The sequence below is a fragment of the Copidosoma floridanum genome, unplaced genomic scaffold (genome assembly GCF_036245765.1).
Source record: "Copidosoma floridanum isolate Cflo_tuat_1 unplaced genomic scaffold, Cflo_Japanese_pri ptg000007l, whole genome shotgun sequence".
Taxonomy (NCBI): domain Eukaryota; kingdom Metazoa; phylum Arthropoda; class Insecta; order Hymenoptera; family Encyrtidae; genus Copidosoma; species Copidosoma floridanum.
The window spans coordinates 12266270-12289017 of NW_028321884.1; the positions used below are offsets into that span (position 1 = coordinate 12266270).

The 22748-nt window shown below is 33.0% G+C and overlaps 4 protein-coding genes across 6 annotated transcripts; 3 read left to right on the forward strand and 1 right to left on the reverse strand.

The window, feature by feature from the left end:
* The first annotated feature begins 90 nt into the window (after positions 1–90).
* LOC106636489 (uncharacterized) lies at positions 91–5196 on the forward strand. Of its 2 annotated transcripts, XM_089588762.1 has the most exons (7): positions 91–371; positions 1272–1358; positions 2355–2476; positions 3447–3749; positions 3839–3924; positions 4027–4334; positions 4442–5196. In XM_089588762.1, the coding sequence occupies exons 1-7, from the start codon at positions 309–311 to the stop codon at positions 4730–4732; spliced, it is 1260 nt and encodes a 419-aa protein (XP_089444888.1). In that variant the 5' UTR covers positions 91–308; the 3' UTR covers positions 4733–5196. The 2 variants fall into 2 exon arrangements, with proteins under 2 accessions (XP_089444888.1, XP_014204372.2); XM_014348886.2 differs by having other exon boundaries at positions 3839–4334.
* A 706-nt stretch (positions 5197–5902) lies between these two features.
* Positions 5903–8265, forward strand: Cdk1 (Cyclin-dependent kinase 1). The gene is made up of 4 exons (XM_014348852.2): positions 5903–6263; positions 6346–6641; positions 6887–7206; positions 7276–8265. The coding sequence occupies exons 1-4, from the start codon at positions 6227–6229 to the stop codon at positions 7517–7519; spliced, it is 897 nt and encodes a 298-aa protein (XP_014204338.2). The 5' UTR covers positions 5903–6226; the 3' UTR covers positions 7520–8265.
* A 529-nt stretch (positions 8266–8794) lies between these two features.
* On the reverse strand, positions 8795–12186 carry LOC106636475 (uncharacterized). Of its 2 annotated transcripts, XM_089588564.1 has the most exons (8): positions 12121–12186; positions 11907–12019; positions 11619–11823; positions 11310–11539; positions 10772–11226; positions 10212–10593; positions 10074–10130; positions 8795–9987 (listed from the first exon to the last, which is right to left on the reverse strand). In XM_089588564.1, the coding sequence occupies exons 2-8, from the start codon at positions 11981–11983 to the stop codon at positions 9372–9374; spliced, it is 2022 nt and encodes a 673-aa protein (XP_089444690.1). In that variant the 5' UTR covers positions 11984–12019; positions 12121–12186; the 3' UTR covers positions 8795–9371. The 2 variants fall into 2 exon arrangements, with proteins under 2 accessions (XP_089444690.1, XP_014204357.2); XM_014348871.2 differs by lacking the exon at positions 12121–12186 and having other exon boundaries at positions 11907–12079.
* Positions 12187–19248: 7062 nt separating this feature from the next.
* Positions 19249–20019, forward strand: LOC106636486 (uncharacterized). The gene is made up of 2 exons (XM_014348881.2): positions 19249–19339; positions 19415–20019. The coding sequence occupies exons 1-2, from the start codon at positions 19337–19339 to the stop codon at positions 19820–19822; spliced, it is 411 nt and encodes a 136-aa protein (XP_014204367.2). The 5' UTR covers positions 19249–19336; the 3' UTR covers positions 19823–20019.
* The last annotated feature ends 2729 nt before the right edge of the window (positions 20020–22748 follow it).

A 22748-nucleotide genomic window follows, 5' to 3' on the forward strand; every position in this document is an offset into this window, starting at 1 on the left:
CACTATAGATGGCGCTTATTTTGCTACACACACACGAACACGCACACAAAACAGCTCCAGGAGTTCATGCAGACTGCAGAGTCTTTCTGCTTGTTGAGTGAACACGTCGGTGTACTTCTTCCCCGTGGATTCCGAACGTTTTTTAATTAACTTCCAGTAATTCAATCGTACATCTGTATTTGCCACTCGAGGTTTTTGTCGTACGCGGTAGAACATCGTTGCTGTGGATAATATTATTCGCAAAATCGCACACAAACACATAGATCAGAAGAGAGGAAACGAGAAGGCAGCTTAACGCCCCGGCCATCATGAACTCTCTAATGAGTTATGGCAGCGACGGCGAGAACAGCTCCGATTCCGATGACGCCAAGGTTTGTGTTGTTAACTTGCCTACTTTTTATTGATCATTCAGTACGATAGTGTTTATCTTCATCGAATTATCGTCATCACCGCTAATTTAAAGCGTTAAAGTATTATTCTATACTGGCACGTGTACATGTATAGAATAGGGCCAACTGCCATATTGTTTTTCTTGTACATTCGCTATACCTATATACGTAATTTCTCTGAATAAATAATTTTGTATATACTATACTTAACGTGCAAGTATATATGTCAAATTTCTGGAAATACTAAAATGGTACCTATTTTATCTTTCCATACATCATTGCTATTTAAATTGTACCGTCATCATTGCATAGTTACTTATCAATTTTTTAAACTATTGATTTTTTCCAACACCTATGTTTTGCTGTAGTGTATATCATATTTAGGCACGCCGTTACAATGATAGTAACGATGATTATCAGGCTTCTATACCAAGTATTAATATATATTTATACCTTTCCATTTACGGTTATCCACTGATGTAGCAAAAGTTCTCGAGATGGTACAAAAGTTGTGATGATGCTTGAAACGTACGAAATCATAAGGAGATAAGCACTACAGTTACTGTGCAATTGTGTCTCAAAGTAAATGGGATTAACATTGCAAAATATACATGGTTTACCACTACTTTCACAACTATATTTTAAGAATATTTGAGAAAAAATACTTATTGCGCAGAATGTTTACATAAAAAATATGGAAACTGAGAGTTTATTGTTTATTAATCCATAATCATAGATTACGTTTGATTTTGAAGCTTACCTTTTATCTCTCAGTCTCGTGATTCAGTTTTACCAGTCTTTTAAAACTGGCAATCCCTTTAATGTTTCACTATTAATGATTATTCTAGAAATTTGTTTATCTTTCATGTATTCTTCTTACAGACAACCAGTACCATCTCAAAAGCCAGCCTTGGTGCCAAAAAAACTATTGATGCAATTTATGATCCAGTACCAATGGACATGAGTGAGGTACTAATTAAGGATAAACATATTTACACTCTACTTCTCGCATATTATTAGGTATCCTAATGTCTCGGGTAGGGTTATCTCATACGTCTCACGAACCCTGTTAACAAATTTTTTTTTACTCCATTCATTCATTGTCAAAAAAAGTCTTATCATTTTTCCCAAACTCTCATTCCTACTTATCTTAGACTGGTTATGGGCTAAAAATTATTTTTCAACCTTTGAAACTATATTTTGTTAAACACCAAAAATCTCATCCTAAGTACGTAAGACAAAACAGTTAGCAGTGTGGTTTTATTGCAAATGAAAAATACATTTAAAATTAAAAAAAATGGGATTAGTACCATTTCGTGAGATAATATTAACACGTAGCTCTGTTCGTAATTCATGATACAATATCTACGCACCTCGGCAAGGTCAGTGCTGTGCGAGGGTCTTTCAAGACTACCCCCCAAGTCCTATGCCGAAGACTTAGGTGAGTAGGAGAAGCTGCAAGAAGGTAACTCTTACAAAAAAAAAAAAAACAATCAAAATGACAATGATCATCATGGAAACGTGAATTGTACAAGGATTCGGTGTTGCCACAAATACAAAGCAATCTAATTTTTTTTATACATAGATAGCAGGCATTTCTGGTATGGCCGACGAAATCTTTTATAAACAAATTTTTACGTAAATCTCATAAGGAGTTTTATGGTATTACAGTTTTTTGAAAACTGTTTTGTATACTTTCAACACAAGTTATTATTTGTAAAGAAATAAATCAAATCGCATATTCTTGAAAGAATCCTGCAGTTCAGTATTTCATTAAAAGAAAATATTTGCAAATGTCTGTTACAGAATTTTCATGCAAATGTATTTCTTTTAATTTTGAACCTAATACCAAATAAATGTTAGGTGACGATGTGACTTGAGTTAATATCTATTAAAAAAGATAACGAATTATTAAATCAAACTTATTCGTCCTTTTTGATGATAAGAAGTATATTTTTTCTATAGGAAAGCAACAGCAACGACTCGGCTAATTCTGGAAATAGAAGTACTAGAAATAACAAATCACGTGTGTCCGATTCTCTTAAGAAGGAAGGCTCGAAAAATTCCGTTCCAACGTTGGACCTGAGGTATAATGGTTTACTATTATTTGAACACTAAATTTTAATTGAAGAAAAAAAATAATCATACATGAAAGCTCCTACAAACATTATGAAGAAGTATATAATTGCAATAACAATAATTTTCGATTATTTTAAGCTTTAATGTATATTTGATCATCACTCAATTATTGCTCGCTTTTGAAGAAAGCATTTAACAATTTTACAAAATATGTGATTAGTATTACATTTTTTTATCAAGTTCAATAGAATAAAAAACAATTTATCGTTTAATGCAACGCCATTAAAATACTATTTTTTTTTTTTTATACATACTGAAACAGCAAATGATGATCTCTGTCTACTGATTTATTAATATTAGAAATAACATGCTGATGGATTCAGTTGTTGAGGTGTGTGAAATAGTTTTTACCACGGAAATGTTGTGAAAACCAATTCACGCACATAAATCGCACATCAGTTGTGCTCAAAATCTGCGTGTCAATCAAAAGTATTTGAAAAACTGACATTCTTTTAAAAATTTTAATTGCGCGTTTCATTTTTGTTTGATAGTATATCTTGATTCAGTTCAAGTGAACGGAAAATCATACCAATCAACCTAGAATTTTTCCACATTTGGTTTGGGTCATCTTTCAAAATATTTCAACACTTGGCTTTGTCGTCAAAAGTATTTAAAAGTGGAAAATAGAATCCACACCAACATAACAAAATTTATTTAAAAACGGATTTTTTGTTTCCCTTACACAACGTTATGTGAATAGCTTCTAAAGTATTGACACAATGTTTTGTAATTGAACACAAAAAATCCGTCCCTCGCGTGACAAAATGGACTTTTGGCTTCAATTTAAAAATGCAGAAAAGTTCCGAAAAAAAAAAAAAAATGTTATCCATCCACCTAAATCGCACGATTCGCAATTGAAACATAAATAATAATTCGAATCTGTGTGGTGTACCCCAACAGAACGTAATCGTTTTACAGGCGAACATGCAACGAGGAGCGCTCGTCAAGCTCGCACGAAAAAGAGCATATCAAGCACAAGTCAGACGAACATAAAGTAGATAAGTACGAGAAAAATAGTAAGCATTCGTCTGACAAGCGATCTGGTGATAAAAAACGTGATCATAAAGACAATAAAGATTCAAAAAGGCACAAAGATAATGATAAAAAATCTAGAGATGACGAGAAAAAGTCACGAGACAGTGATAAAAGAAAAGAAAAATCTAGTAAGGACGACGAGAAGAGCGAAAGGGATCATCACCATCGCGACGCCAGAAAAGACAGGTACAGAGAATTTTCTAAAATGACGATTCAAAGAAACGTAGATTTGTTCTTATCTTGTTACGAAAAACCTTTTTCTTGTTTATTTTCAGAGACAAGAGGGACGACAAAGACAAGCAAAGAGATCGTGGCAGGGACAAAGAACGCGATAAGGGAAAGGACAAATGCCGTGACAGAAGTAGCAGAGATAAGAGCCGTGAGAGACAAAGCAAAGACAAAAGCCGTGACAGAAGTAGCAAAGACAAAAGTCGTGACAGAAGTAGTAGGGACAAAAGCCGAGAACGCGAGAGGGACAAGGACAGACGACACAGGGACGACAGATCGAGACACCGGGAAAACAGACGATCGAAGGACAGAGGACGGTCTAGGTCTCGCTCCAGGTCGCGAGATAAGTCGCATCGGCCGTTGACGTTTAGAGAGGAGAGGGGCAAGAATAAGCTGGCTCAGCTTGAAAAATTGGGCATTGAGATAAAGGCCACGGACGAGGCGCTGCAGACCGCCCAGGAATTTTATAATCCACTGACCACGGCGACACAGGGCAAATATGCCGAACAAATTCAGAAGAGGAAGCTGTTGTGGCAGAATAAGGTTAGTTGTTTAGTTTCTTTTTGTCACGTGTATAAATTAAAAGATGGTAATAAAAAAAAAAATAAAAAAAAAAATAAAAAAAAATAAAAAACTATTCTTACGACTAGAAACAAGATGATAACAAAACTGCAATCACCCCTTCTTCAACGACAAGTACATGGGTGGGTACGACATTTACTCACGACCAAGATGGTAAAGTCACAGCCAAGTTCAAGAGGTTGATGGGTATCAAAGATAATACGCCTGTAGTTACTACAGGAGTCAAACCTGACATTCTCAAAAAACAAGAAGAAATGTTCAACAATATGGAACAGCAGTACGAGGTAGCTCGAGCAACGACACACACGCAGCGTGGCGTTGGGCTTGGCTATGGGTCAGGTTTTATGTTTCCACGATAACGTAATTCTTTATGGTTTAAAAATTTTAACCAAGTGTATTGCAGAGATTTTTTTAAAGCGATACTATAAGCTGTACCTACGCACTTCCAAAGTGTTGAAAAATTACAACAAAAATTTAATACTAATCTTGCTGTTATATACTACTTTGTTAAAGCATCTACATCTTGGAAATTTGAGAAAAAATCAAGCGAATAGCCTATAGATTTTAATGAAGTTTGAATAAATCTGCAAAATTATACTAGATTAATTACAACCTCATAAATAATGTGAAGTATTTTTTTTTCATGAGTTGTCACTTTTCTTTTTTTTTACTATGCCTAAAAAATTGTTTAGAAGTACTTTACATGCCATTTAGCAGTTGATTAATTGTTTAACGTTTAATTTGTTATTAAATTGGATGATATGTGGTATGAGTATACTAATGTAAAACAAAAAAATTACAATAAAAAATCGGCTTAATTTGACGAACTTATCATTTAAATGTCCCTAATTTAAAATAAAAATTGTGGAGAAATTTTCCATATAACAATTTGTTGTCTGCCATGAAATGATTTTAAATTATAATCCATTGATTATATTAATTGTTAATGTAAAAATAATTCACTGGACACGTAGTCCCTAAATAACCAACGAATGGACATGTGTACTTTATTCAAATGGTCAAATTCACGCATAAAAAAATGGTACACAAGTATACGATAAATAATAATTTATCAACGTAAAAATATGAAATGGAATCTAAAAATCGTCATCAATACATACATTTTTTATCAAAATCAAATTCGTTGCTTGTTCAGTAACATAGTTTTACATTAAAAACTATTCTCATTAATGGACGGTAATTTTAACTCTCATTATGTCCCGCGATTGGCCCGTTGGTCATTACGCGCGCTTTCCGTAAGGCTTTCCTAAAGGCCTATTTTTACGGAGACGTTAGTTTTCAGCGTCGTAGTCACACGACAAAAAAAAACCTTTTTTTCAGTCAGATAGTTAAATCCAAAAAACTAAACATATTCAACTTTCTGAAATGGATGCCAAATTACCATGTCAAAATATCAAAAGCGATGTTTTGTGTTTTGTTTGTGTCAAGTGTCGAGTAATTAAAAGGCCGGACGTCAGACGCTGAAAGTAAGCGTTCATGAAAATGGACCTTAAAGTTAAGACAACGACGACAACAAACATGGCGTCGCCGTCTCGCCGACCGTTTGAACTTTGAAAATTTTCGACCGATTGCTTGCGCAGAGAGTAAGCACTCGCGAGCGTGATGTCCGGTAATACCTGGTGAAGTCAATTTTCAAGTGGACGCGAACGTCGGTGAAGTTCGTTACGATTACCTTCTTTTTTTTTCCCCTCTCTCGTACCACACTGTGAAAATACAATGGGTGTGCACTCGCGAACGTAATTTTGCATCCGGGATTACTTCTTGTATCAGAGAGACACACAGGAGACAGCTGCACGTACATAGTCAAGAACAGCGAGAACAGAAAAAGTGCCATGGATAACTTCGTCAGGATCGAGAAAATCGGAGAAGGTGAGGGAATCGCTTGCCACGTATACCATTTATTAATTACGTTTGCATTAACAAAGAGCTAATGCTCTTTTTAAATACGCAGGTACGTATGGGGTTGTGTACAAGGGTAAGCACAAGAAAACGGGCGAGATCGTCGCGATGAAAAAGATCCGGCTCGAGACGGAGGACGAAGGCGTACCTTCCACCGCCATCAGGGAGATATCTCTGCTGAAGGAGCTCAAACATCCGAACATCGTCAGTCTCATGGATGTGCTCATGGAGGAGGCTAAGCTCTATCTCATCTTCGAGTATCTCACCATGGACCTGAAAAAGTATATGGATACTCTGGGTAAGGACAAACTCATGGAGCCCGCCCTCGTCAAGTCGTACCTCTATCAGGTAAGATTGTTTTTGTATCTTTCTGGGATAAATACTCCACGAGATTTTTAATGCTAAATTGTGTAGTTAGAGATTTTTTAAATTGTTTGGTGAAATCTCAAAACCTAATCTGTAAACAACAAAACATATCTGCATGGTAGTGTATGTATATACATATATGTATTTTGTTAACTATGGTACTTTACTGTTTCCTAATGCTCTAATTGCTTCATGTTCAATCAACATATTTTACTGTTCCATTTAAGATAACAAGAGCCATTCTCTTCTGCCATCAAAGGAGAGTTCTTCATCGGGATCTGAAGCCCCAAAACTTGTTAATAGATAAAAAAGGAATTATCAAAGTGGCTGATTTTGGCCTGGGCAGAGCTTTTGGTATCCCAGTGCGTGTTTACACACACGAAGTCGTTACTCTATGGTACAGAGCTCCCGAAATTCTTTTGGGCGCCAACAGGTACACATGTAGCATTGACGTCTGGAGTATCGGTTGTATATTTGCTGAGATGGCTACAAAAAAACCATTGTTCCAAGGTGACAGCGAAATTGATCAGTTGTTCAGAATATTTCGGTGCGTATTAATTTATTATGGATCCCTCATACTAGTTGTATGATTAATTTACATTATTTTTCGTTTCAGTGTGCTAAAAACACCTACTGAGGAAATCTGGCCAGGTGTAACGCAGCTAGCTGATTACAAGGCAACGTTCCCTAATTGGAAAACAAACAATTTACAGGCACAAGTCAAGGTACTGGATGAAGATGGCCTAGAACTTCTCGAAGCTACGTTGATATACGATCCAGCTGCAAGAATTACAGCCAGGGATATATTGAAGCATTCTTACTTTGACGATTTGGACAAAAGAAAACTACCAGCAGAATAGGAAAAATGCCATGATTTTTTTTACTGTATTTCGTCTTAAGATTGTCATTTTAAAGCATTAATTTTTACGTTTTCATGGAACTTGGATGTAAATTAGTGTCTCTTTTAAAGTAATATTTATCTTTTTAAAGCTCTTAGAACTATGAATATTAATCGGTTTTACGCCTGACAATTGTGAACACTAATTCACATGGTTTTTTGGAAAATATTACTTGTCACTGAAATTTTGTTTTTCAATTGTAAATTCCATAATTTTACAGCAACATGCCAGAATGATTAATAACTGGAAAAATATTAGTGGTAAGGATGATATATTTTGTATTTAAGTTTGATACACACTAATATTGCATTGTAATATCTGAATTGTATAAAATACGCTCAAATTGGATTCAGTATTGGTAACAATTAAGTTGTAGATGTAGACTCACATAGTTGCGAAAGTTAATTTATCCCGAATTTCGATGTTCAAACGCTACAATTTTTTCATTTATCGATTAGATTTTCAATTTTCCGTGTAATTAAAATGATGATTGAGGTATACTAGAATTTACGCTGAAAACCAAAAAAAAATCAGTCTACCTAATTGTATCTATCTTTTCTCATTGTAAGATAATATTATTCACTACCTGTATTGATATGTACTCATTTAATTTAAATATTTAAAAGTTTTTGAACACTCTGGGACCAAAGTGAAATGTTCAGCACTGCGTGAAATTTGACGTATTTAAATAAAAAATTTCAAACCTACATTTTCGTAAATACATTTTACAGTACATCTTGTTTCAACAGTCAACACCTTTTTATTAACCATAAATAATGCATACATTCTGTAAGATTTTGTGAGGTATTCCCTGAGTCCACATCTAGGGCTTAATCTGGCATATCTGGTTTGCCCCTTTATTTTGATATTGAAAAAAAAAATTATTTAAAAAAAGTAGTAGCCTGTATGGTTATAAATAAATTTTACTTTGAGCTTTGGTGAAATGATATCGATTTCCATCGATTTCCGTATACTATCAATCAAATATTTTTAACAGTTGAGAAAATATTTTAACTTAATTTTAGTTCAATTTTTTAATCAATTAGTATGACAGTTCTAATTTGTAACAAAAAGTTTTGTATGTTATTGCTTTTTACTCACTAACCGATTCGGGGACATGACATTTTGAATCTGGGTGGTATAACAAAGTATTTCGACACAGCAGTTAAAGTTAAATATGTTTATTCCAACCAAGTAGACCAAACATGTAATTATTGTAATAAACGTGCTCTCCTGTAAAACAAATGCATTTCAATGGAAAATTGTGAGAAACCTTTTCTCATTGTAAGACTAATCTTATTTAAATCAATATTTATATTGTATATTTTTGGCCATGAAATCTTTACATACACGAATATTTTTACTCTATCTCAGTAAGCAGAAGAAATCTGCGAGTTTCTGTTTCTACAGATTAAAAAAAAAAATTTGCAGTAGATTAGTACGTTAACTTTATACACAAGAATCTGAAATATTAGTAAATGTTTTTGCAAAAAGCAGTACTTGGACACAGTCAAGAGGGATAAACCAAAAATATTTCAATGTAATGAAGAAAAAAAACAATCTTTAAACGATTAAGAGATGAACTTTAATAATACTTGCATTTCAATAACAGCGAAATCTGCGTCTAGCAAATATGTACATACATTATGTTTAGAATAAAAATTACGTTAATTTAACATATAAATAATAAAGTAAATAGTGCTATCTAGAATATTACAAAGTTCCGACAAAATAATATGCTGTACCATAAGGTACAAAGTAACAACAAGCGTCTTAGACAATACATTTGGTTTAAAATTTGTTTGAAATATTATCAACTAGTTAGTGTATCAATGTTTGCAAGCTTCTTCAACTCTCTTACGTTTAAGTAAGACAAAATGTTCCACACGATTTCATCGGGCAGACTTTCAAAATACATCGTCCCCAGGACAAGTTGTAGAGCTTCGTTAAAATAGTAGTACGCACCGTCTAGTACCTTCCTCTTTTCAACTGCTAGATCAATGCGAACTTTCACGGCATAATCGTAATAATTAAGTATGCCTTTGTTTTTCTGTGCAAGTGAAGAGCGAAATTTCACACACGCTTCAAGATGTTTCTTATTATTCAACATCTGAACAAATGAGTCGAGTGACATCGTCATCATGTCAAAAATAGATATTGTGCCAGCTTTGACTCTCTTCAATCTATCCAGCACCTTGTTACAATTATCAAGTTCTTTTGACAAAACATCATCTAATTTGAAAAGTTCTGTTGCTGGTATCAAATCCTTACTCAACTTGTTTAACCGTAAATAAATGGCAAAATAAAAAATTAATAAGCGCGTAGATTGTATGACCCTTTTCTCATATCCATTTACGTAACAGAAGGCACAAATCATGGCTCCATCAAGAGTGACATTCTCTTTGAACTCCCAGAATAAGCTTAATGACCTTAAAGAATGAGTTATTAATTAGAATATTTGAGGATTCATGAGTAATTTGCAAAATATCATGCAATAATTAACAGTAATTCTTACTCTGTACTCATGGGAATCTTAAAACCAAAAAAGTCAAGTACATCCAAATTATAGATCCTATGGGTGCAATGTTGTGAAGTAATTAATTAAAATGTTCACGATGAAATTATTTGAGATTTTTTAAAATTAATGACAAACCTATTAGTTCGAAATCCAGCCTCTAGAAGCATCTTTATAATGCTGTAAGACCCTCTGTACGTAGCAACATTCAGTATTCTTGTTGCAGCTTGAGAGTTTTTGCTTGCCTCGTCGATTCGATCCATGTCAAGCAAGCGATCAATAACTTTCTCATAACCCCTCTCGCTAGCAATGATAAGTTCATGCAGTTCAGGCTTTTTAACGTCACATGAAATATACAGTCCAGAACCTCTTCTCAAATATGGATCAATGAGTGTTTTTTCATCTAATCCTGTCATTTTTGCCAGCATCAAGTTAACTATTTTTTTATTGGTCATTTCGTCACATACTGCCAAGAAAAATGGTGTTTCATTCATATAATTACGAGCACGTAAATTACTTCCTATAATAAAAAAAAAAAAAAACAGGTATTACTTGTTTGAACACTTTTGAGTTATTTGAGGTGATGAGTTTTCTAATGATTTTGAACATATGATGTTAAAATTAGTAACTAATTATTTGCCTTGTGATACTACAAGAAAAACAACATCGTTAAAATATAAGTAAGAAAGTTGATTTACCACGTTCAATAAGAAGATAAGCGGTTTTGTTGAATCGTTCACTGTCAAATGAAAAGTAAGAAATTCCATTTTTTAGCAACAAATGCAAAGGTGTTTCGCCAAATAAATTTTTGACGTTAACGTCTGCTCCTTCCTGCAAGAGAGCTTCGATCTTTGCATCCTCGCCACCACGAACAGCTAGGTGTAATTCCGATTCACTAATGGCATCCTTTTCATTCGTACCTTGCTTGTGCACAAACTCGGAGAAAAAACACTTTTTTTCGTCTTTATGATACTGGTCGTGATTTTTTGATTCTGCATAATACATTATAGCTTTGAGCGAGAAGTGAACATCTAGTTTTCCAGCATATGCAAGTATATGCTCAATAAACGATTTGTATTTTAGACTGTCAGGCTGTTCCGAGTGTTTGATACAAATTTCCAGCAGAGTTTTGTATATGTTGTTGCTCTTTGCACTGTAAGAAATCGGTATTACCAGAATCGTATCACATCAAATTAGAAAGTGTGCAGTTATGTAACAAAAATTAGTACAACTTACCCAGATTCTAATAGTTTTGTTGCACAATTCTTGTTGCAGCTGGTAATTGCTCTATCAAGCGGTGATAGGCCATTACAATCAATAATGTTTGGGTCTGCTTTATAATCTAACAATACTTGTATAATATCTTCGCTGCTTTCATCCACTGCAAGGTGCATTGCTGTACAATTATTTTCGTCTATGATGTTCGGATCAGCTCTACTTTCCAAAAGGAACTTCACACCGTCGACCTGTAAATAAAAGTTGTTTTACTGTAAAAAATTAATTTAGTACATACACTTTCACATTATATTGTACCAAAAATTGTACCTGTTTCCTTGCAACTGCCATGTGCAGCGCCGATGCGAACATTCCTCCCCCCAGTGCATTGACATCTGCTCCGTGGTCAACAAGCAGTTTGAGTATTGGCAGGCCGTTGTTCGGTTGTTCAGGTTTTTTGTGGTTAACGTGATTGTATGCCAGGTGCAAGGGTGTTTCATACGCGGAATTCCGATCGTAGACACTAGACGGATCCCTTCATAAGTAGAAGTGAAAAAAATTTGTATAAAATTTAAGTGTTTTTTTCTCAGTTAGTTGACCTTCAAACAAGAATTATACCTTTGCAGAACCTCGTTAACGAGCCTAATATCGCCCGAGCGAACCGCCTGATGAAGACTTGTCTTCTCACAGTCCATTATCCTATTAGTTGTCCTAGAGTTTTAGTAGAATACCTGATTTTGCAAAACATCGATACAAATTCAAACGAATGAAAAAGAAGTACTACATTTGTGTATGATATACATTAATTTAAAAACACTAAAACGGTCCTTACATGTAAAACGTAAACAAAAATATAACCTATAAGCGTGTGTTGGGATGAAATTGCAGAGCACGGCGCACGGACACGGACACGACACGAGTTTGCTTCGTGGTTCGGTTCAGGGAGGGGTGGAGTTGCAGTTTAAGTTAGTTTATTGGCTTTTGTATTTTCTTACATATGCCAGTATACTACTGGAGTAAATTACATCGATTCACAAATCCTACCTAATTACATATAATATCATTACGTATAAAAATAAATATCAAATAGCGTTTTTCTTAACTTACAAATTACCAATAAGAACTTACTTGAGTATAAAAAATATCATTATTCGCAGCTTAGAATTAGTTATTGGGTGTTTTCCGCAATCGTCACTAGCAAGTAATTTAAGGTTGCGCTCTACGTTACCGTCAGGTCGGTAAGTCAACTACCTTGAATTAAACTGGCGCTCTGTTCCGTAATCTGGCCAGTTAAAACAGCAAACGACGTGAAAGTCAAGAAAAAAGTGAAGATTTTATCGCTGTTGACTGTCGTCTGCTATTTTAACTGGCCAGATTACGGAACAGAGCGCCAGTTTAATTCAAGGTAGTTGACTTACCGACCTGACGGTAACGTAGAGCGCAACCTTAAATTACTTGCTGGTGACGATTGCGGAAAACACCCCAAGCGGCGTTACCAGTTACCACCACGACCTGCGTAACTTTACAGCCTCTGATTTTATCATTCTGGTAAAGAGAGCACGGTGTAAGATGTACGTGAAGTTATGTGTAGTAATTAAAGAAATTACTACTAAGTAATGCCATATGGTCGATTTTATTAAACCATATGAATATCTCTATTTTTAGAGGTCGACTTTTGAGTGAAAAATAGATTGTAAGCTTGCCGCAAACAGCACAAACTACGTCAACTTTTTATTATCTATCTGTAAAATTAGTTGCGGCTGGTTTGTAATTATCAAAGTGACTTTGCTGTAAATAGCAATAGTTATTTAGATCAGCGCCATCTAGCGGTCTTTATTTTTTGGCCAAAAGTGGCTCCTAAAATTCTCAATCAGAGCATTCAGAATTAGAGCAATTTAGTCAATTATAAACCAGCCGCAACTTATGATGAAGCTATAAAATAAAAAAATAACGATACATGTGTTTTTGGCGGCAAGTTAACAATCTATCTTATGCTTGAAAATTTATCTTCAAAAGTACAAACACATAGGAGGTCGATTTTTTGGTAGAAAATAGATTGTTAACTTGCCGCCTAAAACTCATGTATGATTATTTTTTTCATTTTATAGCTTCATCATGAGTTGCGGCTGGTTTATAATTGACTAAATGGCTCTAATCCTGAATGCTCTGATTGAGAATTTTAGGAGCCACTTTTGGCCAAAAAATAAAGACCGCTAGATGGCGTTGACCCAAATAATTATTACTTCTTATATTAGAGCCATTTAATCAATTATAAACCAGCCGCAACGAATCTAATAGATAGATAATAAAAAGTTAACATTTTTTGTGCTACTTGCGGCAAGTTTACAATATGTCTTTTACCTGTAAATGGACCCTGACAAGTATAAATATTCCACTTATCTTATACGGCTTATAAAATCTACCATATTTACAAAATTAAAATACTTTAGACCTTTTATCATTAACTTGTGGAAGCACAGCCCTTTAACTTTTTAGTTTAAATAAACAGCTAACTTATATAATATGTACATGCCAAGATTTGTGTTACAGAAATCTTGAACAATGATTAAATAGATACGTAAAGTAATAAGTCCAAAAGAGACAACTAAAGAAAAAAAGTTTAAAAAAGAAGTTCAGTTACACAGGAAGAGTCTTCTAAAAATGGAGCATTGGATCTCACTTAATTTAGATTGCTTTACAATTTACCTTTTACCTAAAAATCGACCTCCAAAACTATCAATATTCTACTTATCTTATATGGCTCATAAAATCGACAATATTAATAAAATTACAATACTCTTGACCTTTTACCATTAACTAATGAAAGAACAGCCCTTTAACTTTAGATTTCCAATAAACAGTTAACTTATATAATATGTACATAACAAAATTTGTGTTACAGAAATCGTAAATCACGATCAAATATACACGTAAATTAATCAGTCGAAAAGAGACAACTGAAGAAAATAGGTCTTAAAAAGAAGCAGCCACACGAAGAGTCTCCTAGGAATGGAGTATCGATCTCACTAATTGAAAAATACATTTATTACAGAGATGTAAATTTTAAGTGTTATAAGTAAACAAAGAACCCAACCTTCTCTGATCAAGTGAGATCCAATGCTCCATTCTTGTATGAGACTTTTCGTGTGACTGTGCTTCTTTTTCAGGCCTTTTTTCTTCGGTTGTCTCTTTAATGGACTGATTAATTTGTGCTTACATGAGTTAATGGTAAAAGGTCAAGAGTATTGTAATTTTGTAAATATTGTCGATTTTATGAGCCATGTAAGATATGTAGAATATTGATGTAGAAACTTGCCGCATGTAGCATCAAAAATGTCAACTATTTATCGTCTATTTATAAGATTATTTGCGGCTGGTTTATAACTAATAAAGTGACTTTACTGTAAGTAGCAATAATTATTTTGGATCAGCGCCATCTAGCGGTCTTTATTTTTTGGCCAAAAGTGGCTCCAAAAATTCTCAATCAGAGCATTCAGGATTAGAGCAATTTCGTCAATTATAAACCAGCCGCAACTTATGATGAAGCTATGGAATAAAAAAAGTAACGATATGTGTGTTTTTGGCGGCAAGTTAACAATTTGTCTTATGCTTAAAAATTTATCTTCAAAAGTACAAACACATAGGAGGTCGATTTTTTGGTAGAAAATAAATTTTAACTTGCCGCCAAAAAGACATGTCTAATTATTTTTTTATTTTATAGCTTTGTTATGAGTTGCGGCTGGTTTATAATTGATTAAATTGCTCTAATCCTGAATGCTCTGATTGAGAATTTTAGGAGCCACTTTTGGCCAAAAAATAAAGACCGCTAGATGGCGCTGATCCAAATAACTATTGCTATTTACAGCAAAGTCACTTTGATAATTACAAACCAGCCGCAACTAATTTTACAGATAGATAATAAAAAGTTGACGTAGTTTGTGCTGTTTGCGGCAAGCTTACTTTATTTATATCACATGTTAACAAGAAAAATCTTCATCTCTAAATTTACAATTTTGGATGACTATATATAAATGTCGATTGTTAGTAGTATATTAATGCACACTCAATTAATAATTAGCTAAACTAGAACATTTGAAAGGTAAAAAATTTGAAAAACTTTTCGAAGTGAGTACATACACACACATATGCTGTTGATCTTATTTCTATCCTTGAAATTTTTACTTAAAATTATTACTAAATATCGATCGACAAACGTTCAACTTTTTTCATCCACGAAAGATAATCCAACTAGCTCTAATATTTATCTCGAGTGCCATTTCATAAACTCCGTTAGTCACTTTGACATTTTCTGGGGATTGTGTGTATTTGAAAAAATCGACGAAAAAGTCAATCAAATGTTTTCGGAAGTGAAGCACTCAATAAAACATATACACATGATGCTATGAGCGAATACTTATCAGTGATTCTTTTACAGATTGCAAAAGCCGTCGTGCACTTGTGTCATAGATTTTGTCATAGATTAGCACTTGTTAACATAGTTAATGGTTCGTAATTTGTTCTTCTCTTGGTAACGCACGATACACTTGCGCGTTGACAGACACGTAATTGAACTTGCGTATTTGCATCATTTTCGATTAATTAGAATAATACTTCATATTTTCCAATGATATTGTTATTAAAATTTACGAAGAGTGGTATAATTAGTTGTTCAAGTAAGAATTTTAATCATCAATTCACCGTTACTACCTTGTACAATACTAAACATTTATCTAAAATGTTTCTTACAATTTTTTTAATGCCTGAAATTCAATTGATTACTTTGTTTCTTTGTATTGAAGAGTTGCATTTTGCATCTTTTTCGCGACCATGGATTCGGATTTAAAAAATCATGAAAAAATTCGTTTTTTTTTTTGATAGAATAACACTAAAATCATTCTTTGTTTTTGCAAAATGCAGTTAAAATTAAAATTTTTCAAAATAGCCATGGTGTAGATAAAAGATAATAACACTATATACCGCATAGCTTAAAGTACGTTACGGGTGTATCGTTTTAGTAAGATTAAAAGGAACGTGTAATGAAGTAAGAAAAAATGTTTAATAATTAGGTAATATAATTTTTGAAATAAAAAGCTACGTTTTAAAAACCGTATGGTTAGTGAATACTTTTAATGTGTGGGTTAAGCACAATTTATCGGTGTAGTATTATTACATTTTCAAGTACAAACGAGTTAAATATGGCTTTTTTCTTTTTCAGAAAATTTTTTTTGACGTTACCATAAACACTTTCATCCAAATTTTTTCATACAGTTGCATTATATTGTGGACTACAACCACATATGATGTTACCACACTTATTATCTATAAAAATAGATGTAATGCAATATATTATTATTTGAATTACTTTATATTTTACAATGCGACTTTTAAAAAATAAAAATTAAAACTTACTGATACGAATAATGACTCGTTTATTGAAAACAGATGCAAAGCTTCGAATCTAATATCTGCACTTTTGCAATGATACGAAAATAATAACAGCTAAAAATAGAAAATAGAATGTTTTAATTATTTTCCAATTGAACTGATTATTTTAGTATTGATACCTGATACGCTATATTTTTATTCTTTGCACTATCGTTGTACATTAAACAATTGATCAGTATACGGTTGATCGTTTCATTCTGTGAAAAACATGGAAAAAAGTTTATAAATTATCAGCAATATATAAAAATATTCGAAACTACAAATATATTACCTGTTCCATTGTTGAGGTAGTAAAGCTAGTTAATACAAAAACCATCATAATAGCGTCCAAAAGATAAATTGTATATTGTGTTATTAATTTATATGTATAAATGGATGTAAATGTGTCATCAGTTAACTCAGGTGACATATGTAATATATAGTAGAAATTACGCACAATTACAACAAAATATACCAAAATGCACATGAAAATTGGTAAAGAGAATAACTCAGACATATCTTTTGATGATTCAATCAGTGACATGTAGATCTTTTGCAATTTTGCTACAGTAAGTAATTTTTGCCGTTCACTACTTGATAAGCTAGTAGATGTTCCAAAATTAATTTTTAAGTTATGACAAATCAATTCAAGTGAAATTCGAATAAAGATGGTAAAAGATACGTATTGCATCGTGGTCATATCAATTATCATACTATGAATAAAATATACTATCAAGTTATAGAAACCGTTAAGATACCACGTATACGCTATCCAACTCACGCGTAGAATATACTTTACAGTCATTAACAAAATCAATTTTTTGTATTGTAATAACCAGTTACTAATACTTTTATTTCTTTTCAATGTTCCCACTAACTCTTTTATTAAATTAAATTTCGTAAATATAATTATCGCAGTTCTTTGTTTGACAATTGATAAAATTAAAATAGGATTGCAAGCCACGTAAATAATTACATCCCTATAAAGAGCGATAGAAAACATTGAATATAAAAATTCATTATTACCATCATGTAAAAAAGAATAAGTAAATATTTCTTGTAGTTCAAAATATTGAAATACAATTAACATTATGAGTAAACAAGTATTATATGCTATCCCAGAGTAGGAATAATTAAACGACCAGTGTTTAAAAATATTATTTTTTATCGGGATCTCGTTGAAACTCATAGTTGCAGTCCCAAGAATTCGATTACAGTAGTAAAATAGTTTTATTAGTGTAAGATTAAATTTTTTTGCTTCCATTTTTGCTGTTAGTTCAATAAAAATTGTTGCAGTACAAATTTTGGTCTAAAAAACGAGGAGATAAAAATGAAAAAAGATATTCATAGATACACTTACTTTAGAAATTTTTTTTAGCGTGAATTTCGTTTACCGAATACAATTATACTACTGTATGAATAGTTAGTATGTTGTTATAGCCAAAGTCTATAAGTCAAGTACAACGTCGATTTGGAGTCCCGAGCCAACTAACTATGGTAATGTATTCAGAAAACCGAATAATAACAAAAATCGATTCCTCCATAAGTCTTTCTGATTTATAAATGTACATCGATTTACAACGCACTTGCGTACTTTAGTGACACAATACAAAAGTTATGATCAAGTACATAAAGATTTTATAGGTGAAAGGTAAAACTAATTACGTACAAGAATAAAAATATCAACCTTGTAAATAAATGTCACTTTCAAAAATTATATCCTAAATTATTTAACTTGGCCGTGCTCTGCTGTATTAGGTTATTAGAGTACATTTATAGATACAAAAAATATAATCATTCCATTACGTTTATTCATTCCATTAATAAGGAAAATACACGTCACACGTTTGAATTTTGATAAAAAATATTTAATGGATAAAAGCTTTTTTTAATCATCTCCAAACGAAAAAAAATTATATTGAAACACTGTTATGTACGATAGAATATAGCTATGCGTCCGTACGCCCTTTCTACATTTGAAAAAGTATCCAATATTGCCCGATGATGCCACACTTTTTTATGGAAAATAGCACTGAAAAAATTTTTCTCAAGCAAGCACGATCATTCTAAATTCTCAAACTATGCGTTGAGGAGTTAAAATTTAGAAAATTAAGGAAAACATTTATTTTCATGAACGACACAGTGCTCGACAGAAGTATTATACTAAAAACGCAAAATTTTAATCCTTTTAGACCAAAAATTTTATGAAAAGCTACTCCTCCACACAGAGGGAACAAGCATTTTTTTTTTCTCAGCCACCACAAAAACAAAATCCACCAAACATCGTTACGCACACGTGGCTATCGTACACTCGTGGCCATGTATTGATGAAAAAAATTAGCCAACCCCAAGGGACATCAGCGCCGAGACGAGCCACCAGCGCAGCTGCCTATTATGTGTGCACATGAAACTTTTGAGTTTACCGGGTCATTTATCGCAGTCACGGGCGTCATTGGAGCGTTTAGCGTGCTCCCGTTTGACGCACGTTGCCCGTATAAATGGCCCCAACTGCCGGCTACTTCGCTCGAAAGGTAACGATCACCACCACCGCGCGCGCCCGGTAATTTTTACACCTTCGAACACCACCAAAAGCAACGACAGCATCAACACTCACCGTCGATGAAATGGTAAGATTTCTTTTCTTTTTGAAATCACATTATCGTTATTACAATTATTTAGTCTTGATTTTTTTTTCCCCACAGGCCATAGTCACGTACAAGGTCTGCTTTGCCCTGCTCTTCCTCGTAGTGTCGGCCGTGAATGGACGACCGGTTGGTTTCGAGGACACAGACTCCGCGTTGACCAGCAACCCTTTGCCGAGCGCCGAGGCGAACCCCAAGCTGTATTTGATACTGGCCGAGGAGCTCGGTACGGACGACAACGACGAGGCGGGCCACGTGGACGAAGAGACCCGAGAAATCGTGATCGAGAAAATCGACGACCACACCGATTCTAAGATCGAGAAGCGCAGCGTCGAGGAGAATGACGATCTCGACACGGCTGCGGGGACGAATGTCTTGCGGCCGCTGTTCGTTTACAGGCAGCAGCTGGCCTACAGAGAGCGGGTCAAGGGCGCGGTTAGACGCTCGGGGTTTCGACCTAGGTTCTAGGCTGATTTTCCTTGGACTCTCTTTGTGAAGTACCTTACTTCATTGTTACTGTTTTCTTTTCTTTTTTTTTTTTGTTTTTTTTTTTTTTTTGTTGCTACTTCGCTTTAGGCATGATTGTAGGGCAAAAATTAAATGCGTGTAAATAATTTGTTTGAAATTACGTTCGTCGCTCAAAGTCGAACAAGTGACGTTTTTCAATAAATTTTATTTTTTCGCGGTCTTACTTTAAAATTGATCAAAATAATTTATAATGAAGTTTTAAAGAGAATTTTGAAACATAAGGAAACTAACTTAATGTTTTAAAGATTTTATTTATTTTTTCTAAATAATATTACAATTATAAATATGCTGAATGTAATAAATTTCTAAGAAAAAAGTTATTGATTCTAGCTTTTAAACGTATGTAGCATAATATATACGTATGGTTTTTTTTTTTTTTTTTTTTTTTTTTTTTTTTTTTTTTTTTTTTTTAATGTTACAAGAGTGATTGTTTATTGGTGTTTCTTAAAATTTGGTTTTCCAGAAAAAAGTTTATCTAATTAAATTTTAGATATCTAGCAAATACATATCTGATACGCTTTTAATAAAAAAAAAAAATTACAAATTTTGTTACACTTAAAAAACATTAAAAATTGTTAATGTCAATTTTTATGGAAAAATTGAAAAAGTTTTATTTGAGGTTCATGGCACAGTCAGAACATTTTTGGATTAAAAAATAAGCTTGAAACATTAGTAATGTATTTTAGATGATAGTTATGCGTTCTAGTGAAAAATGTAGCAGTTGTGACTTCATGAAGAAATTTAATTTTTTTTGCACAAGTTATATATTTGTATTGTATACATTTTTATATGACCAATGAGTTAAAAACTGAAAGTGATTTATTTTGTTAAGTAAGTTTATTTACTTATACTCACTTGAATTTTATCAATGTAAGAAGAAAAACAGTTTGTTTTGAAAAATAATTACACGTACTTTGCTAAAAGGTATTCTCGACCATATCCCCACACTTTGTTGACATTATTGTTTCACAACTGGAAAATATATTTTTAAAACTTGTGCAAAAAAAAATTTTTAGTTATTTGAGTTTTTATTTAAATAACTAATAATTAAGTATGATTAAGATTACCGTAATATCGTTCTACTTCTATACAGTGCAAATATACATTAGAAATTGTTGAAGACTGACTGTTGGATTTAGCGTTTAAATTAGACTATTAATTAACTACAATGTAAGTACCATGAAAATGTGTCAAAAATGAGCTAATTTACTGAAATTTACCAAAAATAATAAGCTTATTTGCAATATTTTTAGCACAACTGTTTAAAATTAAGTACATATTTATAATAAAATTATCATACCTGAGTTTTATCTATAAACATTTTAACAATCTGTAAAAAGAGTGCAAAATGAAAATAAAACATTTTTTAGAACATGTATTTATTAGTTACATTTTTCATATCACTACAAACTATGAAAATATTTAATCGTATCAGCGCTATTAATAGAAGTAAAAGTAAATATCATTTAATGTAATTTTATTTTTGTTAAAAACTAAAAAGCAATCGAGAATGGCCAATTATTTATTTTATTAAAATTAATAATGTTCTTACAATTGTTGAAAATTTTTTGTTGCTGTATTCTATAGTATTGTAAATAAAATAAAATAAAAAAGTACAGTATTAGAATAAAAAGTTATACGACCACGAAGATACATTATTTTTCGAAAGATCTTCAATCGTTACTTTTCGTTGTTAGTTTTTCATTAAAAACGTTCTAATAAATGATAAGTTATGACATATTTCATGAGTCACAAGGGATGACATAATTTTCTATGAAATTATTAACGTATACGGTCAATATTGCTTCCAACTTGCATTTCCAACAATGACGTCGTTTCTTTTTCCCCTGCGAATCTCAAATGAAAAACTAACGATTGTCTTTGCACTTAAAGACTCCATTAGCTCGTATTTGATTAATAACTTTGCTCTTCAAAGTGATAAAAAAGTCTCTGTGAATCACTTCGTAAGTAAGAATAGAGATTCTTTTTGTCTAATAGTCTCGTCATTTTTCGCAATTCAAACGGTCTTGAATTTTTCCTCGCTTCTCGCATGAAAATATATTTTTACCCGCCTCATAATTTTATTTTGACGATAAAAACTAATTTTACCAACTAAACACTATTTTTTAAATAGTAGCACCTAATAAAACAATAAAAATCCTCATTTTCAATTTTATAAACGCACAAACTAATCGAAATAAAAATAACTTACGTAGTTTCCTTTAAAAAAATCGCTCTATTAAATAAATAAATGAAAAAAAAAAAAAAAATTACACATCAACTCAATCCAACAGAACAAATTACCCAGGAAACACAGGATAGATCCTAAATCGCCTGGTTGTCGCAGATATTCTCTGCAGATCGTTATTTCTTCTCCAGGACCTCTTGGCCGTCGTCCTTATCCTTACCGTCGTTGGTCTGCGCGTCATGTAATACTCGTAAGATTCGATGCCAAAAGGTCGCCTCTTGTACAGTTTTTCGGAACCTTTTCTCTTGTCGTAGGTCATGGGCTGTCTGTAGCCATCTTGTTGAAGGTTAGAAGTGCCACCCCAGCCGGTATAGTAGTTAGCATCTCTTGCCGATCGAGCAACAACTATTTCAGGCTCTAAAGGCACATTTGTTGTATCGTTCGCAGAAGCCGATTCGATTTTCAAGGTCACATCATTCGATGATGACATTGACAATACCACGAAATAGCAGCAGCAATAAATGAAAAATGCATTAGCAGCTGTTGGCATGATCGTTATTTTCGAGTCACTTTTCGCCGAGATACCGTGATTTATTCTTATAGTACCTACACATACGGAGACGCGAACCGAGTCGTACTGCGTTCGAGGCGTTGAAAGGTCAAATGATTTATATGTGG

What these genes read in the sequence shown, in the direction of transcription:
- LOC106636489 (XM_014348886.2), top strand. Translation starts at nt 309, where the DNA reads ATGAACTCTCTAATGAGTTATGGCAGCGACGGCGAGAACAGCTCCGAT. An exon ending in TACCAATGGACATGAGTGAG is followed by an intron (nt 1,359 to 2,354) that starts GTACTAATTAAG and finishes TTTTTTCTATAG; the next exon opens with GAAAGCAACAGCAACGACTC. An exon ending in CGCGACGCCAGAAAAGACAG is followed by an intron (nt 3,750 to 3,838) that starts GTACAGAGAATT and finishes GTTTATTTTCAG; the next exon opens with AGACAAGAGGGACGACAAAG.
- LOC106636475 (XM_089588564.1), bottom strand. Translation starts at nt 11,983, where the DNA reads ATGGACTGTGAGAAGACAAGTCTTCATCAGGCGGTTCGCTCGGGCGAT. An exon ending in TGGCAGTTGCAAGGAAACAG is followed by an intron (nt 11,540 to 11,618) that starts GTACAATTTTTG and finishes TTTTATTTACAG; the next exon opens with GTCGACGGTGTGAAGTTCCT. An exon ending in GCTGGATTTCGAACTAATAG is followed by an intron (nt 10,131 to 10,211) that starts GTTTGTCATTAA and finishes TTGCACCCATAG; the next exon opens with GATCTATAATTTGGATGTAC.
- Cdk1 (XM_014348852.2), top strand. Translation starts at nt 6,227, where the DNA reads ATGGATAACTTCGTCAGGATCGAGAAAATCGGAGAAG. An exon ending in GATCGAGAAAATCGGAGAAG is followed by an intron (nt 6,264 to 6,345) that starts GTGAGGGAATCG and finishes TTAAATACGCAG; the next exon opens with GTACGTATGGGGTTGTGTAC. An exon ending in TCAAGTCGTACCTCTATCAG is followed by an intron (nt 6,642 to 6,886) that starts GTAAGATTGTTT and finishes GTTCCATTTAAG; the next exon opens with ATAACAAGAGCCATTCTCTT.